At 42.8% G+C, this 19,643-nt stretch overlaps 2 protein-coding genes across 7 annotated transcripts in view; one reads left to right on the top strand and one right to left on the bottom strand.

Moving 5' to 3' along the window:
• Positions 1-8,824, top strand: part of ANO7 (anoctamin 7) — a 58,288-nt gene extending 49,464 nt beyond the window's left edge. For 2 of the 5 annotated variants that reach the window (XM_032968257.2, XM_032968258.2), the window contains exons 22-23: positions 587-721; positions 3,725-8,824. In XM_032968257.2, the coding sequence (XP_032824148.2) occupies positions 587-721; positions 3,725-3,751 (162 nt within the window). In that variant the 3' untranslated portion in view covers positions 3,752-8,824. Of the gene's footprint in view, positions 1-586; positions 722-918; positions 1,010-3,724 lie in introns of all 5 variants that reach the window. The other 3 variants (XR_004404029.2, XR_004404028.2, XM_032968259.2) reach the window with 3 other exon arrangements.
• A 2,837-nt stretch (positions 8,825-11,661) lies between these two features.
• HDLBP (high density lipoprotein binding protein) overlaps positions 11,662-19,643 on the bottom strand; it is a 38,456-nt gene continuing 30,474 nt past the window's right edge. For both annotated transcript variants that reach the window (XM_076072930.1, XM_032968261.2), the window contains exons 22-28: positions 17,871-17,975; positions 17,045-17,179; positions 16,284-16,427; positions 15,103-15,282; positions 14,034-14,150; positions 12,668-12,796; positions 11,662-12,505 (exon numbers count right to left, since the gene is read on the bottom strand). In XM_076072930.1, coding sequence (XP_075929045.1) covers positions 12,416-12,505; positions 12,668-12,796; positions 14,034-14,150; positions 15,103-15,282; positions 16,284-16,427; positions 17,045-17,179; positions 17,871-17,975 — 900 coding nt within the window. In that variant the 3' untranslated portion in view covers positions 11,662-12,415. The remainder of the gene's footprint in view (positions 12,506-12,667; positions 12,797-14,033; positions 14,151-15,102; positions 15,283-16,283; positions 16,428-17,044; positions 17,180-17,870; positions 17,976-19,643) is intronic.

The raw sequence follows: 19,643 nt of genomic DNA, 5'->3' as shown, positions 1-19,643 counted from the left end.
CATATGTAGCTACAAGTAGCTAGCACAAGTAGCTACATATGTAGCTACTTGTGCTACTAGAATAATAATAATCCGGCACTGCTCCCCCCCACATCAAAGTGGATGCAGAATTTCACTGTGAACTATCGTCAAAGTACCCAACGTGATACGAGCATGAGTGGCACCAACAACTGACGTAGCTATTGAACTGGTCAATAAATAAAACAATGAAAAAACAAATGCATTGCAGTTAACGAGTATGACGTATAATAGCCATGCCATTAATCACTCCAGGAGACATTGTTTGCAAAGCGCTGATTTAATTGACAATAGCTCTCTACGCCCAACTGATTGAATTTGGGATTTCAAAAAATATTTTGCCCGGAAGTAAAATATTCGTAACGAACAAAAAATAAAATTGAGTCACAATCATCATGACCACCTGGTGTGATGCATGAACATCGTCACTGGGGAAATAAAGACGGTCGGGCGTGGCGCTGGCCACCCACCCGATCGTGTGCCGTGCCGGCCTTCATCGGTGCTCGCGAACAGCACTTGCCCCTACAGTCTGTTAAGGCACCCCGGGGGGATCTTTGTCTTTGTCAAGCATGTAGTGTTCTTCATCTCCCGCATGATCGACTGGCTGGTGCCCGATGTTCCCGAGTCGCTGGAGATCAAGATGAAGAGGGAGCGTTACCTTGCCAAGCAGGCCCTGGCCGACAATCAGGAGAAACTTCTGGTGGTATACTTCGTTAATGAATCTGCCACACACACACATCACATTACGCTTGTTTCCCTGTGGCAATGGAGCAACAAGGAGGATTGATTTCTGTACGCGAATGCGGTCGTACTAAAGGAGGAGTGGCGTTGAGAGCGTGAGACTGAACAGATAAATCAACTGATTAAATGAATAACATCATTGTGATTTTTTTTTTCCAGGGGAGTTGATGATTCAAACCACACTAGCTCAGTCATCTCGAATTACTTAATGGATCACGACCCAGATGACGACCAATGAAACGGCCGGACGGTGCGTGATGTTTTAATTCGTTTTTGTCAAGGTCAAGTGAGAGGAAAACGGCGAGATAAAAACAAAACATGTTATGGCATCCGGCACAAAAGAAATCTAAACTTTTAGTTTTACAAGTGAACATCGCGATGGTGTTATAGATCATTCTCCGCGTGCCTGAATGCCTAATGCACCAAGAAGCAGGGCAGCAATCATTAGCCTTCTGGGAAATGCTCTGCATTCATGAATCGTGCTTATAATATTTGTATTTATTTTACCCAGATTGTGGTATCGGCATTCTGTCATTATACAAAATAACCACTCGGATCTCTCGCAGGAAATTCAGAAACACACCCCCTGGTTTTAGAGAACGGCCAGCGGAGGTGGATGTTAAACAACTACTTCTGAGATGCTTCCAAGTCACCTCTGGTCCACAGGGGGCAGCATTTCCCCCACCCACACTGGTGACTGGGCTGAGACTATCCATTCCTGTACAGACAGTCCTCGACTTACGAACGAGTTCCATTCCTGACCCGTTCGTAAGTCGAGTTGTTCGTAAATCAAGGACTGCCTTTACTGAAGGACCCGGTTTTAGTCGTCAGTGTTCCAGCAGTGGCCAATACGTGGGTCGCGATCCACCCGTGTGTCGCTAAAGAATGTTGGTTGATCTCAGGACAGATCAGAACAAACCCTAACACGAGCAGCCAACAACCTCTCGTTACGGCTGACGGTCAATAAAAATCCCTAACTGATATTTCATGAATTCAAAATGTAACAGCGTCTACCGCTAGATGGCGATAAGTATCGTATCAACCTGGAGCAAATATGATAACAGTGAAATGTTGAGCCACCTCTCCATATTAATATTTCAAAAAACGCAGCCTCCGAATTCAAAGTGGCCCACACGTGCTACACTGCGGCAGGGCAGCAGAAAAGCAGTGCTTTGTACAAGAAACGTCAAAAATCTCCCCTCGCCCCCTCCACTCCTTCCCGTCCCCTCCACTCCTTCCTGTCCCTCCCCTAGCCTCTCGTGATCCCTAAGTACACATTACCCCTTCTTTGGTTCTTTCGGTAAAGTCACGTAGAATGAGAATAAAATAACACAATAAAATTCTCACGACGTTTCGGCCACAACGCAAGCGGCTGTCTTCAGGTGAAAGGACCAGGCCTGTCGTCCCTCAAATAGCTGAGGGACAAGCTAATCCCTCAGCTATTTGATATGTAAACCCCCTTGTCAAGGTGCCTCACTTCTCCCAACCAGCTTAAAAGTCGCTACGAATCTTAACATCGTTCATTGAAGCTCTGTCGTCCCGACAGGTCTGTTCCTTTCACCTGAAGAAGGCCACTTGTGCTGTGGCCGAAACGTCGTGAGAATTTTATCATGTTATTTTATTCTCATTCTACGTGACTTTACCGAAAGAACCAAAGAAGATGAATCCTTGCAGTCACGAAAGCTTTAAATCGAAATTTACACGTTTACCCCTCTATCGGTGTCACTCATTCCTCAACCCTTGTCCGCCACTGCCACTTACGTCGTTCCATTTGCGTCATCGTTTTCTAATCTACGTCCAAGCGTCTCGAGTGAAGGCGCTCTGTAAATTTAAACTAGATTAAGTCGCATAAATGAAGTTGGTTTCCCTCATTTAAAAAAAAAAAATTCTCGGGCCATTACAGGGTTAAAATTCGGCTAATTGTTGGCCGTAGCTTTGTGGTGCATCGCCGGAGCCCCGTTGACAGGGCCACCGGAATGGATCTCAGTGCTTTGTGTCTTGCTCTCCCCAGTTGAATTCAAACCCAGGGTTTCAGCAGTGCCGGCTCCGTGCTCTGACCTCCGAGTTGCCCCTCCCCCCCACCCACCCCAACCACCGCACTGAATAACTTACAGGGGAGTGCTGGAAACCCGACACGCCAGTGGCATTTCCACCGTGGTTTCGGGCAATGCAATGATAGTCTTCGTGTCTGTAATTTCCTACAGCTGCCTGTAAGGAGCGGATTTATTACATTTTGAGTTTGGGGGGGGAGGCTGAGAGCCAAGGAGTGGGGCCCCGGGGCAGGGCCGAGGAGACACCACAGATGTTGAACTATTTTTAAATAGTTTAATAGATTTAAGTAGCAAAGAAATCCACGTGACCAAGGGGAGAACATGCAAACTCCAAATGTACAGGTTAATGATGACTGCTATCGAGTACAGGGCGGGTTGGGAGCAACGCAAGCTGTATGGAATTATGCGAGTTATCTCAGCTCTAGATACAAGCTTCCCATGGCACTGGTTTTTTTTTATATATACTCGTAGATGTATACGTGACGGGTTCACGGGGAAGCGAGACCACTTGCTGACACGTGAGGGGGAATTAATTCTTGAGTTGAATCAAACCTGAATCGTGCCACCCGTGAGCTACAAAACAACCGGGACATATTCGTGGGATGAAGAGTATCTCTTAAGAGGGGGTCAACTTCATGTCAATGCATCGTCTCGAGCCGGTCTATTATTGCGCGACTGGCAATGTGCCGGGAGAACTTGGGAGATATCCCAGGATAGCTACGAAAGATGATGATCCTGGGGAATCCAGGACAAAGGGGGGTGACTTTCGGTCAAGTTGGTGGACGGGAGAATTGTTAATCCCGCCCGTGTCCAGGTGCCTAGTAACACGAAAACATTGTGCTGTGTTTGTGTCGTCGTTAGGCAATTAACGTTATTATATATTTTCTTGCCTCGCTCTTCTCTCTCTCTTGTAGCACGGCCTTCTCCACCCAGCTGCATGAGCGAGTGGAACGAAGCTAATCAAAGCGGTTGCACAGCTCCCTCCCTCTGCTCTCTGGCAAATTGCATACACATGTGGAGCGAACGTCCATCTCCCCGCCCCTCTCGCTGCCGTGAAGCATCCCCGGCTCCACCGCACGGCTCCCAAGCCAAGCGGAGATCCCCGGGACCGGCGCAGCGTTCCTGACTTTGGAGAACGTTGTCCACCCCCCCTCCCCTCTCCTTCTCCCCCACGCTGCCGCAAAGCGAATGACCGAACCCAGATATGAAAACGACGACGAGCAACGGCCCCGGTATCCCGGGCACTACGCGCACGCTGTGTAGAGTAAATGTATGTCGAACTTCCTTCGCGACTTACGAAGTCAACCACGGCTAATCGGAGGTGTGTAGGGAAGGACAAACTGAACACAGAAAAGCAGTTCTGAATAAACTCGTTAAAAAAAGGTTGTTAAAAAAAGGTTTTTTTTAACAACGGTTTTATTAACAACTTCGTTTAAATTTTGATTTAAAGCTTTCGTGACTGCAGTAATTCATATTCTTAGTTTTTTCGGTAAAGTCAACGTGACTTTACCGAAAAAACTTCGTTTAACTCACGGCCGAGAAGTACGTGAATGACGCGTGCGTTTTGTGCGAGCCGAATCCACAGTTTAGGGACCACGGCGTTTTTGACCTACACATATATAATTAATAAGGCGTCCATACAAAAATTGTAATTGCTTGAAAGGAGGCAATTAATTGATGAATTGATGCTGATTTTACTACAGGCATGCATTGTCACCGCATCTGAGTACGTGCGCAAAATGTGGAATTGACAACGGGAAGTGGACGAAATTTTGGTGACAAGATTTGACCACGACAAACATAGGAGTCAAGTTAAGTAAAACCGTTGAAAACATTTTTTTTTCAATCTCGAATTAGGTTCCTTCGATGGTGGATAGGGTCGCAAATGCAGCGCGAGGATGGCCACGTTTTTTGCCGATGTTTTTCGGTCGCGCTCGATACGCACTCCGCCGATTTAACATTTCGCCGGACGCAGCCGTTGCTTCGAGTGGTCGTCTTCTCGCGTTGCGCTCAAATGTTGAACGCACCCGTCCTTAATGTCAAGATGCAAAGGGTGCGCGCGTTACGTTTGCGCAGGTGGGTTCGTGAATGTTTAAGCGCTATGGGTCGATTTTAAACACGATCACAACTGTCTCTTACCGCTGCGTAGTTTTTCACGGTTGTGCTCCGCATCAGGTCGCACCTGCGCGTCATTCGGCATGTCCGGGGCGCTTCTTCAGTAGCCATTCCGAAGTGTCCAGTGCCTGAAGAAGCTCCCAGCACGTGGAGCGACGAAGTTTAGGCGTCAAATTGGGATAGGAATTTCTCATTTGTACCTTCCTGCTATGGCAAACGAGGAAGTGATGGAATGTAATGCTTGGCATTTCCCCACGTGTACAAGTCAATTGCACTGTTGTACATTAGGTGAAGATTAAGGCGCAGCCCTGAAATGGGTTGATCGCACCGCTTCTGACACAAGGGCCTCCCACTCAAAGGAGCTTGAGAGAGCCCTTATAGAGAGTACCTGGCCTAATCTTACACGCTAAACATTACAATGTCACTAAAAGGCTTGTAGCAGGAATGTACTTCAATTATCATATGAGAGATGTGTACAGGAGCGACTCACTTTGTGGATTATCCACATGGTCATTTCAGGATAAATTGCTATGGATATTTTTTAATGCTATATTTTAAAAATATAGCGAGTGCATGGAAAGCCATTGTGAAAGTAAAAGAGTGGAAGTCTGTGTGTGGTGAAGGCTATTACTATTACTAAAAAAGAGGTCACTCAGAGGTCAGAGTGCAAAACTGCCAACTTAGTCTGGGTTCGATTCCAGGCAGCTGCCTGTGATTAAACTGGGTCCTCAAGTGTGGCGAGTTGATGTTCTCAACCCGGCCACCAAATGACTGCACACAAAAAGAACACATCACGACATTCAATTTGGCTTTGCACTTCAATTTGGCCAAATTCCAGCTCTCGGAATTAAAATATAGTTTTTTTACTGTCACGCAACGAACATCATTCCTCGCTTGCCGAGCAGGTGGAAAGTGCTGCCCCTACTGTGTGGACCGAAGGTCACTCGAAAGGATCTCGGAGGTAACTCTGTGGGACCCACTTCCACGGGCCGTAATCCCACACGAAGAGTTGCACTGCTCTGCGAGGGATATGAAAATATACTTCGTCTCGGGACATGAGGCTCATAGCACACTCGGTATAAACATTTGGGGGGAAATTACAACAACAAAAAACGGACTCGGAAAAAGCATCCGAGGTTAAGATGAGGTCACATACAGGTTTTCCTTTTTGATTTGAAGCTTTCGTGACTGCAGGAATCCATACTCTGGTTCTTTCGGTAAAGTCACGTAGGTATACTCTTTGGTTCTTTCGGAAGAACCAAAGAGTATAAGGTTTCCTTTGCTTTATCTGGGTTCAGTTCGTGCGATTTCGAGTAAACGCGGCCAACCAACTTCTACCCAAAACTCACTACGTGCGGTTTGAATTCACTCGTTATGCAGCGATGTGGTGGGACAACATTGTGTGTGTGTGTACTCGGCAGGCAGCTGTCTCGTGCGGTGCATTGTGGGTTGGGTGACTGTGGTCCATGCTATGCGATTTCGCTTTGTGCGCCCCATCTATGTTTTAAACGCATCTCCCGCATTCAACGAAGGAAACCTGTACAGAGAGCACACCAGGTGTATAAGAGCTACCAGAGCCTGCGTGGTATATTCTGAAAGTGTTTTTTTTGTCTGTTGCGAGGCAAGCAGTGTTAATACCCCGTACTCCGAATCGCATTAACGCAGTTTACGATGGTGCAATACATTAATATGAAATTGTGTGCATTTTAAATGTTAAGATAATAAAACCTGTAGAAATGTACTATAAACAACGGGTAACGTGAGAAAACAATTATATGTAATAGAATTAATTAAGGTTTGGCTGCACTTTCCATCAATAGTTAATTGTGTTGAATAATATAATTAGTGTTTACAAAGGGCTTCACTGAACATCAATACTATTTTTTCCCCATGAAGGCCTTTTGATGTTTTACCAACAGCCACGGAGGGAAGGACACTCAAGAAGGAAATACACGGACCACGCTGCAGAATCACAAGTCGAAACGCCTTATCCAAACAAACTGGGCCCATATAGGGTATTTGAGAAGAGGGGGGGGGTCGTGATTAATTAGGAGTGGAACTATGTATCGATTTGTCAGTTGATAGATTCTTAAGCTTACAATACATGCATTGAACATTTTCTTTACGATCTAGTCTGTAGAAACCAATAAAATAAAAAGTGGTCGGCCACGGTGGCGAGATGTTAACTGCCTCGCCGGGTATACATGATGCCTGCTGTATATTTGGAGTTTTCATGTTGGTTTTCCCCGTGGTCATGTGGATTTTTTTCTCCGTGTCCTCCAGTTTTTCCCCCACATTTAAAATCAACATCACGCGTTTAGAGTATGTGGCTGTTATACATTTCCACATAAGGCACCTCGACTATCACGTGGCTGTCACTTTTGAAAAAGAGCTATATAGTTCAGTGGGCCTTACCTGCTCAAATCAAGTTTATTTTTTATTTAGCCTATAGTTTATAGCAATTGCAATGATGCATAACATGTCAGTAAGAAAGCCCACATTTGTAAACTAATTCCTGCTGGAACAAAACTAATAATGAAAACAATGAAATTCACTTAAGGATCTTTAAAGACATTTCACTTTTCCTCCTAACTTTAACAAGTATGATTTTTTTTGTGGTGGTGGTGGTGGCTTACAAGAGTTGGCAAAATGCAGGACTATGCAACATCAGGTTTCCCTGGTGTCTTTTGCGAATTAAACTCGATGTAATGTTAACCAGGTTGCACGGTCATTGAGATTCACTCTATTTTGTAACGGAGACCTTAACATCCATGTGTATTTTAAAATATTACTTTTTTACGCAACTTAACTGCAGGTCATTTACCATGTTGAGTTTGTGGTTATTACTCTGGGCAAACGACGGTCTACGCGTTCAGACAAAGTTAAAAGGGAACATCAATGTCAATTTCACGTCGAAAGAGCCAACTCCTCCTCTTCGGCCTCCCGATGTTGCCAAGTTGAAACGGAATCACATTTGTGGGCAACTTGATTTAGTGGCAAGCACACCAATCAGATAGGTTCGGCAACCAAACCTAGCCGCCCCCATGCCTTTCCATGCATGCATCACCTTCTCAAGACGTAGAAGAACCGCTCATCCATAATCTACGCAGCGAAATAACGGGGAAATGTGCAAAGCAACGAGTGTTTGCCTCGCGAGAACAGACGCAGAAGGCACGTCAATCGCGCAGTATACTTGTATATACAAATTAGAACATGGAAGTATGCTGGGATATCTATGCAAGCAGCATGCTGGTGATCATTCTAAATTGCACGTGCGCAAAACGAATGCTGCAACAAAATAGACATGCACTAACCGGAGTCACGACGATGAACCTTAAATAACGGACGTCGTCGGAGAACTTAAATGATGAAATCGTGTGTTTTTTTTAATGTTTTGTAATATTAGGTATGGAGATGGGCAACAATCAGGACCTTTCGCGAGAGACGGACTAAACGTTGGCCACACACATTACTCATTTTGAGCACGTTCGGATTAGCGCCGTTTATACGGAATGTGCACAGCGAAACGTTTACTCTGTTGAATAAAACGCGACTGTAAATTGCTACGTAATATCCGCGATATGTACATTTTAAAGAACGGCCGTTTCCTATAAGCATGCAACACATTGATTACATTGATGCAATGTAAATTGGCCAAATTATGATAGTAGATCACTGGTTTTTTATCTTTAAGCTTCTGACATAAATCCGCGATGGTCGGCAACAAAAAGAGCACTTTTCAGCTTCCAACGCGATGCAAATGATCAAAAAGGGCGGTTTGCATACGGCGGCATTGTAACTAACATACGCATGTTTGACATGTAAGGCCACAATTTTACAACGCTTTGATAATTGCCTTGTGTGCATGAAATAAATGCAATGTTACGATGTTTAAAGTGTCCGCGCATATTAGTGTTGTTTTTTTGTCGTTCAACGATACCTGTAAGACCACCCTGGGATATATCTGTTAGTATCAATTCAATTTCAGTTAATTTCATCATTTGGGCTTCTCCACCATCCATTGCCTGGATTCCTTCAACCTAGATTTGAAAAAAATGGATACCTTATTTTTGTGCCTTTGCTTTGAACTACTTTTAAGACTATTACAATGTCATATGACCCTCAGCCTTTGATTTAGTTATTCATGCATTCGGCCTACTTCATAAATCGCTTGTTGAAGCAAATATTTGAATTATCTTGTTTCGGCTCCAGCCTTAGTATTTGCTGGGCGACTTCTGATCTAATGACGAATTGTATTTTCCAAGCATGTGGAGTGTGCACGTGGCCATGTTATGAACCATGTTCCATTGATAAGTTTATCTAGACACCAGCATTGCAGTCTTTAGGGCTTAACCTTGTGCACGTTGAACTTCTTTCGCACCGTACGTAGCCAGCCATGCTAATTGGAGGCGAGTAGGGGGGGGGGGACACAAACTAAACACAAAAATTAAGTTCTAAAGAAATGAGGTTTTCAATCACAATGTAGAAGTGCATACAGCTCCAGTGGTTTCCACAATTATCACACCACACGGCAATTTTTATAGGCCATGCTTGCCCGCAAATGAAATGAGCAGCTACAACATGGGACCTCTAGCAATAAAACAGGATAAATTTCGATTTAAAGCTTTCGTGACTGCAGGGATTCATCTTCTTGGTTCTTTCGGTAAAGTCACGTAGAACGGAGACAAAATAATAAAAACATAAAATTAAATTCTCACGACGTTTCGGCCACAACACAAGTAGCCTTCTTCAGTTGAAGGAACAGAACTGTCAGGACGACAGCACTTCAATGAACACTGCTGAGCTTGGCAGCGTCTTTTAAGCTGGGTGGGAGGAGCAGATCGCCTTGACAAAGGAGTTTACATATCAACAGAAGAATTTAGCATTGAAGTAGCTGTGTTAATGTGTTGGATTAGCAGGGTGTTAAAGTCAGAAATTAGCATATAACTGGGAGATTAGCATGATGTTAGTGATGAATTAGCATGTAACTGGTCACGGAAGTAGCTATGTTAAAGTCAGAGTTTACATATCAACAGAGGCATTTAGTATGTTGACGCTTAAGAACTGCAACCACCCAACTATCATACAATAAGCCGATGTGAAAGAACTAAGTATAAACTACATCAATATAATAAATGTACTCAATATATTCTTCAATAAGTTGAGCTATTAACATAAAGTAACTGGGTATACACTACACTATATAATGAATACCATATAGTAAACTGATAAAAAAAAACTAAAATATAAACTACATCAATGTTATCAATAAACTCAATATACTCTCCAATCAGCTGAGCTACTAACAATAAGTCGTTATACATTACAATTCTGTCGAAAAAAGTGGCTGTTTCTTTTTTCTTTTCAACGTTAGCAAAGATTCGTTCATGAAGCCATCCAGATATATAAACAGACACAATTTCAACCGAGGAGATGGGTACAAACTGAGCAATCATTGGAAGGACGTTATTAACCAGTTTAGGTCATAACTGGCTGTGATGTTCCTATCCTATGTTAGCAGTTATTTTCAACTCTCCCGAGTTACATTCACTAACACAGCCACCGTTAGCCGTGTTAGTAAATGGCGGCTTGCCATTCTTTTCCACCTCCGTATGGCCACTGCACTGAGCTCTCGCCGAGCTTACTTTTACAAGCAAATTTCTTACATTGACATGCTAATCTCTCACAACACAATGGCCACCCCCCACAGCTCCGTAGTACCACTCCCACATTGGCATTAGCTGCCCCGCCCATCTCTAAACCATTTGTAAACAGCTCTTTGATTGTATACTGCAGATTACAGACCTCTCCTACATTAACATTAGCTGCGCCGCCCATCTCTCAACTTTATAAACGGCCTATCTCGGCCGATTTCCCCCATTTTTTTACCTGAAGACGATTGCTTGTGTTGCGATCGAAACGTCGTGATATTATTATTTTGATTATTTTTTCTATCTACGTGGCTTGACCGAAAGACCCCAAAAATATGAATTCCTGCAGTCACGAAAGCTTCAAGTCAAGATTTAATGCATATATTATCAGACCATGTTTTTTTTTGCATGTTCAAAAGTACGTGTGGTTAATGCAGACAAGATTCCTTGAACAATGGATTGTTTGGTGTTTTAACATCTTAACACCTGATTGCCAGAAAGGGTAAAAACTATTCTTATGAGATGAAATGGACCTAGAAGTGGTTGCAAATTCAGCATAGCAAGTAATATTTTCTTCCCTCCTTCGCACTGAGCAAGAAAATGTGAAGATGTACCCCATGTCTGTGCGGGCTAAGAGGAGTTGAGTTTGCTTTATGGAAGCTGACACGTTTCACCAAAAAGCAGCCAAATGGTGGGCTTTTTGATGCCACTTGGAATTGGGCCCCAACTCTGAACTGCCAAGTAGGGTTAAGTTGTCCGCTGGTAACCTGCTCAAGTTACAATCTGAACTGTCATCATGGACAGCATGAGTCCTCATCCAATGAGAGTAGGCACACGTATTATGGTGGAAACAGCCGTTTTCTATTTTGATGGTCAGAAAACATGCAATTCCAGAAAAAAATAAAAAAACATACAGCAATACTCAAGTCCTGGTATCTTGAGCTTACCACACACCCCATGCACAAATTCGTGGCAATTGGTTATAACACCACCAAGCTGCAGGAATATCAAATATATTTTAAGCATCTTAAAGTGTGTGTGTGTTCATGTATAGTGGCAGGGCACTGATGACAAGACACAAGCGCTTCTCTAATTGTACTTTTAATAGTATTTTGAAGTATTTTTTCATACAGAAATACTTTTTAAATTTTTTAGCTTTTTTTATTATTGTGCATATTTCCAACAACGTCTCACTTCAGGTTTAAGGCTACTGGAATTGATGTTCCTTTCCTTACATTACATGTTTTTTTTTATAAGTAAAAGGACAAAACATTCACATAATCCCAAAATACATTTCAATGAAAGGACATTGACATGATTGCAACTTTAACTTTAGTGTTGTGCCCACTCACTCCGCATGATTTATCCTATTTCACTTCGTTTTCCGTCATAAGACGCGTCTGCTGTAGCCGTTCTGTTTTAATCGCAGTAGTGAGGGTAAAATTACGCACTGGGAGTAAACACTCGGGGGGGGCAATGGGGGCAGTGGGAAGATGGAAGATCATAGGCTCAAAACATGCTACGCTCACAAGGTACACCACACACTGTGGCAGTGAATGGCCTTGCTCTCGTTCTTGAAAATAAAACAGAACCAACTTTCGGCCAATTGAATAGATATGCCAACTGGGGCAAGGCGATCAAGAAACTGGTCAAACGGGGGTAAAGAGAGATTTTTCGTGTGTCTGCCAACCAATCAATTGTTCAAGATATAAGCAATCGTAAGAGGGGTCTTGAAAGGAAAAAGCTAGTCCCCAAGCAAATGGTAGAGGATGGGGGTGGGGGGGGCAGGGAAACACTACAATGGCTGACTCGGAGGGTTGCCACAAGCAATCTCAATGTTTAGAATTTTTTTGGTCCCCACACAGTAGACTTGGGAGCGATGGCGGCACCAAAGCTTGGGAACTCTTCGGAACTGGTCATGTCAGGAGCCTAGAGCCACACACCACACCATGTGCACAAGTCAGCAAATGACGGAAACAGTTTTCAGTGGTCACTTCTCCACGAAGGATCAATGTCATTAGGTTTATCAGTAAGTGGTTCTAAAAATAAAACACAAGCAGCAGAATGGGGCCATGTGTGAAAAACACTGACCTGGGAAGCCGACTGGTCCCATGGGGCATCTCGCACCACGAAGCCCTTGGCAGGAGCCTTGGGAGCCTCGACGTGGCGAGACGGCTTCACGTAAGACTGCGCCTCTTCACTCTCCACGACATCCATCAGCTGAGAACGACAAGCGGCGAATATTCTAAGTCAGCACTCGTCCAAAACTTCCCGAATCCCAAGCCTACGGGACTGTGATAACTTCTTAGCTCCAGGGTGGTGAGGTTAAACATTCTGGCTCAAAAGACATCTTACAAAACTGGTCCTAATTTTATCTATCCTGAAAGCACGATGGATGGAGAGCCAACGAATTTATCAATAATGGTTTCAAACACACAAAAACATGTAAAAAAAGCACTCTGCTTCTGAGCCTCATGCAAAAATAACACCATTTTATGAAGTGCATTGTGGTCCTCGTGTCTTATGTCACCATAGGAATACATTTTAGCAAATGTGATTGAGTGACAGGCAGCAGTGATGCAGTGTTAGACAAATAGACCGGTTTCATTATTATTAGGATACATCAGTACTCTGTACATTATAGCCACCAATCCTCAGTGGTTTAGACTTCTCCTGGATGAGTACCCATGTACACTTCCCTTTCATGCTGGTGACATTTAATCTAGTTAACCCGTTGTAAAAAATTCAGACTATACATGCATTTATTGAATACAATAGAATCTAATGTATGCATAATTTTTATTAAATATCTACATGAAAGGGGTCAGGTTTTTTTATAGCTAAACTAAATATGAGTCTCAGAAATATTTATGTCAAAAATTTTTTCAACAATTGTGTTGACAAATATAACTTTGTTGCTAGAAATGGTCTGTTTTTATCTAACTTGTTGGCACCAACTCTAGGAGAAGAATGCTTTTCGTAAAGTATTTTCTGAGCCAGCACACTTCTAAGTTTAATATTCAGTCACTGTGCTTTGGAAGTAACACTCGTCAATGTAATTTAACAACCATCATCACTCCATCCCAAATTCAGTAAAGCCAATTAAACACTGCTCTACAAATGCTTCAACTTCGAATATTAACCACCATTCCCGATGCTCATCATCTGTTGGCACTGCTAAACTAAAGTTGCGTAAAACCTCCGCATCCCTATGGTGGAGACCATTCACCCAAGCGTCCTGATGAGATACAACAATAGGACATCCGCACGGTTCAGCCACATTCCAGCTCGGATATAAATGTTAGAAATACAATATAATCAATCAGCACTGTCGGACACGGGGAGGGGGGAACAACGCAATCAAACCGTTCACGTTAAACGTTGACAACAAATATACGACGGTTCTTCCTGCTCCAAGAGACGTTTGCGACGCGTGGACCTTCATGCGGGGACTTACATACTCCTCCTCGAGGTTGAGTAGGTAGTCCACGGCGTTGTCGACGTTCTCAGGCAGACCGGTCACAGTCACGAGGTCTGGGTCATCGGAAGTTGGTTGCGGGAAGTGAATCTCCACCTGCGCAGGCCAAGGGCAGCGTTCAGGTTTGGTCATCACGGGAAACAACAGCGCAACAAATGCATTGGTCGTGCATTTTAATGATGCAGTAACCGCATTACATCATCATCAGCCTTTTCTATCCACTGTTGGATGATGGCCTCGAAATCCTTCACAGTAATTGCAATGCTGCAAAACATCCAACCACAGCATAAGGAATTGTAACTCGCAGACCTGCCCCATACTGGACATCTGTGAAAAAGAGCTTCATTGGTCATCCGATTCCTCCAGGTTAAATAAAGATTCCGATTCCGAATCATCATCACCACTCGCTCCCTATGGTGGTTGTCCCGCTGAAGCACAATCGTTACCTTGACGAATTTCTTTTGGAGTTGAATATTGAGTGCGGGAAACAACCCTAACAAGCCAAAGGTGAGAGCGATGTTGCCTGTGGTACGAATAACGTCACCAAGTCCCACCCAGCGTCTCCCGTACAGCGGCGCACTTGGGGACAGAGGTGAGACTTTTATCCCACCACCCCCCACCCCCATGGGTCTTATCCAATTATTCGAGTAATCAAACCGATAGTCAGGAAAGCAAATCGATTCCTTAAATTATAGGATAGTCGAGCTCAATGAGTGTGCAAAGAAAGTAGAAACGAGTAAAAAACTATTGAACTCTATCTAAAGTATTGTTATTTTACCAGGTAAGACCAACTGGTCGATGTAACCCTTTTTCAGAAGCTACCTGGCCAAAAATTGACTCAACGAAGTGGCTCTAAACGCATGTTTCTAAATGTGGAGGGAAACACCGGAGGACCCGGATGAAAAATCCATGCAATCACAGGAAGAACATGCAAACAAATACAGGCATCAGAGTTGGGATCGAATCCACAACCTCCTGTATAGCAGGCAAAATAGTTAACACATCTCGCCACAGTGGCGCCCCAGGAAGTCATTGCTCGCGAGGGCACCTTGTACTCGTCCATGATCTTGCGGATCGCCTTGCCGCGTGCTCCGATGAGGCGCGAGTGTACGCGGCGGTCCAGCGTAACGTCCCTGTTGACCATCTCCTCAAACTCGCCCACAATCTTCAGGATGGCTTCACGCGCAGACTCCGCATTGCGCTCATAGCCAGTGATGGTGATGGCATCCTGTGGCAAAATCGGTGCAAACGGTCACCGAATCGCGCGCGCTTTCAGATGCGCTACTGTGGCCGTCTGGAACGTTCTTCCTTCCAATATTAGGAACCCACTGGAGCTGCGCACTTTAAAATCTAATTTCATCATAACCGCTTTTTTTGTTTAGTTTGTTTAGTTTGCTGTCCTTCCCCCACACCTCCGATTAGCACGGAGGTACGGCCACTCCTTCCACCACTGGCACGTTCTCGTAATAAAGATAAATTATACTGAGAACTGACGTGGTTATTCAATCTCCTGCAGATCATCCTGCCAAATGGGACCACATCATTTCATAAGTGACACCAGAAAAATTACCCATATGTTTTGCAAGGGACAACTAGAACATTATATGGTTTGCTTGTATCTATGATTTGATGTAAGATACATAAGCTGCAATTTCAGAGAGCTTTACAAATGTATTAACAAGCGAATAAAACATGCACTATTTTGTTTAATATCACTAGAAGAAAAAAACTAATATTTTTTTAAAAGGTTGATCAATAAATAAAGATAAAACTTTTCCAGATAAATAAAAAGCACATTCTTTTTAATTGCCCTGCCACATACCCCTGCTGTAAGAGCATATACATACATTTTACATAAACTATCATCAACGTATATACTATGCGAAAAAGAGCCGTTTAATCGGAACTGGCAATTTGGGCCAATCGTTTTCGTGGAACACGCATCACCTGTTATAACAATATGAACAATAGGTTTTACCCTTTCTGGCAATAAAACAGGTGTTAAGATGTTAAACCACCAAACAGAATCCTTTTTCAAGGAATCTTGTTTGCATTAACCACATGTACTTGCGGTGAACATGCAAACACAAAACACTCTGTTAATATATGCATTTTGTTTCAAACGGATTGATCCACACCAGAGAGAGCTTTCTTTTGAGCCTAGTCTAAAACAGTGCTAGACCAGAGAATGGCAAAAAGCCAAGAGCACAAAGACAATGCACCCGTCACCTGGTTTTCGCCGTCTTTCTCCGGGAACTGGATGTTGACATCGTAGTCTTTGCGGATCTGGGAGATGACAGCCCCCTTTCTTCCAATGATCTTGGGGTGGTACTTTGAGTCCACGGACACCGTCAGCTTGAAACCACGCAGAGCCTAGGAGAGCGGGAAGTCACTTTGGGTTAAGCTCAACCAGAGTGAGGGCCTCAAGACTTGTGCACAAAGAGATGGTGACTTTCGTGACATACACAAGGATTACGGTTGTACCAACGCAGACCCAAAACAAGAATGAGGGATTCTGATGCTTGCGAATACCACTGCAATGAAATATCAAGTCCCATTTCTTAACCAGGGTGACGGCTGCATCAACTTGGTAAAAATTAAAAGGAGGCAATGCTTGGAAAATTTGCGTGGAGTTTCTTACAACGTTGGATTTCTGTTATGATGCTAGCAAATGTTGCTTAAAGATTCCCTTGAGAATGTACGTCACAGGAAACTGTTTTAATGATAGCAAGATACATTCTTTTTTTCTAATTATCCTTTTAGAATCAAGGTCACATGAACTCAGCGAATTCCCTTATTGAAACTGGCCCAGTGGCGAGGTCATTCATACTCGATGTTAATAATTACAAGGATGAGGAAAAACCCAGTCACGACATATCCATTATTACCGTTCGTTTTAGCAGTTTGCACCATTTAATTGAGCAGTGCGAAGTGAATTGAGCAGTGCGAGTGAAATATGGTCAAACAATCCTTTATCCAAGAATGCTCACCCGATCTTCCTGCTCTGCCAGAAGCTCCTTAGCCCGACTCAGAAGCCCGGCTTTTGCACGCTCAGCATTGGGCAACAGCCCAGTCACCTTGATCACATCCGATTGCATATCCGATGGTGGAATAGCAATGTTAACCTGTAGGTGGGGCAGGAGAGAACATTCAGATTCAGTTAACAATGTAAATACAGTTTAAAGCACAACATGAAAAAAATGTATACGTACAAAATACATCAATTCAGCCAAGCATAAAGCATTGCAACTGTGTACCTACGTAATTTATTAATGAAGATGCTGCACATAGTTTACTTTTTGATTTAAAGCTTTCGTGACTGCAGTGATTCATATTCTTGGTTCTTTCCGTAAAGTCACGTTGAAGGGAAACAATAAAATAATAAATATATAAAACAATAACATTCTCACCGCCACTTCTTTCAAATGTTCTTGCCATTGGTTTTCGCACCTGATGACGACTGCTTGTGTTGCAGTCGAAACGTCGTGAGAATTTTATTGATTTATATAAATTTTATTATTTTATTGTTTTCCTTCAATGTGACTTTACCGAAAGAACCAAGAATATATAGTTTACTTTTTATTATATGGTTATTCTATTGCCTTGTTTAATCTATATTCTCCTTTAATTGGCTTTCACCAGTTTATAAATAAATTACTTGAATAACCGAGTTAAATGAATAGATTAGTCTCAAAAGGCTCTGACCTATTTATAAAGTAGAAAGAAAAAAAAGAATTAGCCAATTAGAAAGACTCAATGGGCTTTCAAACTGGTTATAAATAAAGCATACAAAATTAATTAATTGGCAATGTTCACCTCGTACTCTTCCATCATTTTGCGAATTCCAGTACCCTTCTGCCCAATGATGTAACGATGGAAGTCATAGGGAACCTCCACCTCCACAACAATGGGTACCAGAGCCTGCACACAACACACACAAATACCGCACGTACATCCTTTAACAAACCGCTGGGACAAGTCCTGTTTGCAAGCACCTGTGCCAGCACGGCACATGGAGGGGCTAGGTGGTTAACACCGCGCCAGGCGACCTTTTGTCTTCCCAGTGCTGCCGTTTACAGACCGCACCGGCGACTCACCTCGGCGATGCACAGGACCTGTTAAATATTCACTGCTGTTATTGTGCTCATGGCCGGGGATCGAACTCCAGTCACCGGGTTTATATCACAGCGCGCTAATGACTGCACTGCTAACACCACACACACACACACGTGACACAACACAGACGACAACTAAACGTTTGACCTACACTGACAAATACTGGTGTAAATCGTTAATGAAAACTACTAAAAAAAAAGACAAATGACCAATGCACTGGCATAAATATGGCAGAATGTAAAAAAGGAAATTTCTACAAACAAAAACATGACTGTGCTTAAATTTTGATTTAAAGCTTTCGTGACTGCAGTAATTCATATTCTTAGTTTTTTCGGTAAAGTCACGTTGAAGAGAAACAACAAAATAACAAAATATATATAAAACAATAAAAAATTATCACGACGTTTCGACCATAACTCAAACGGTCATCATCAGGTGTGTCGGTTTGCATAAATTGATTTTGAAAACGGCATATTTATTTATATCGTTGCGCGTGACACAAACGTTATTTTTATATATATAAATAAATATGCCGTTTTCAAAATAAATTTATGCAAACCGACACACCTGATGATGACCGTTTGAGTTATGGTCGAAACGTCGTGAGAATTTTTTATTGTTTTATATATATTTTGTTATTTTGTTGTTTCTCTTCAACGTGACTTTACCGAAAAAACTAAGAATATGACTGTGCTTTTTCATAAAGAAAGCAAAAAGTAGGTCTTCCTGTTTGAATAAGCACAGGGGTGGCACTTGTCGTCATTGGCAAGCCTGATAAATCCACATTATTCCAATGTTAGGAACGATTTACCATCATTAGACCAAACACTAAATATAGTTGGACGAAAGAGTGATGTTGGTCAGCACTTGTTATACGAGTTATATTTATGGAGGATATTTACAGAAACGGGCAGTTTTCCATTTTTCATCATACAGTCAATTAAGAGATATTATTATTCTTTTTTCTAAAATGCTGGCAGAATATTACATTCTTGCAAATGATGTGAAATTTTTAATGCCGATTTTTAAGCATGATGCATGCTGTGGTAATTCCCACAAGAAATAACCAGATGGCCACAGGGAGTGAGTTGTACCGTCAACAGAGCAAATGGCTCCGTGATTAGCGAGCTTCCCACGTGTACCACAAACAAAACCCCAAGAGTCAATGCCTCTCTGTTGCACATGGCTCCTGCTAGGCTGATAATTAAAGCTATCGTTGCGAGGTAGCTGCACGCGAGTAAAATGTTTCTCAAGTGCATTGAGTTGGTGGTTTTTAGCCCCATCTCCAATGAATGTACAAAAAAAACCCACAATATTAATTGTTACAAAATTATGTAATGTGCAAAAATTCCACGTCATGAATAGAAAATAACAAATAAATTATCTGGAGCAAGGCAGGTGTGAAAAATGCAGCCTTATGGCGTGAATCGAGGGGTCACTTGAAGAGAAATAGGAAAATAACTTGTGGTATCA

This window comes from Petromyzon marinus, chromosome 39 (assembly GCF_048934315.1).
Source record: "Petromyzon marinus isolate PM22_M1 ecotype Great Lakes invasive population chromosome 39, UKy_Petmar_22M1.pri1.0, whole genome shotgun sequence".
Taxonomy (NCBI): Eukaryota; Metazoa; Chordata; class Hyperoartia; order Petromyzontiformes; family Petromyzontidae; genus Petromyzon; species Petromyzon marinus.
Note: the sequence above shows the minus strand (reverse complement) of the source record. Positions and strands in the feature narration are given on the sequence as shown.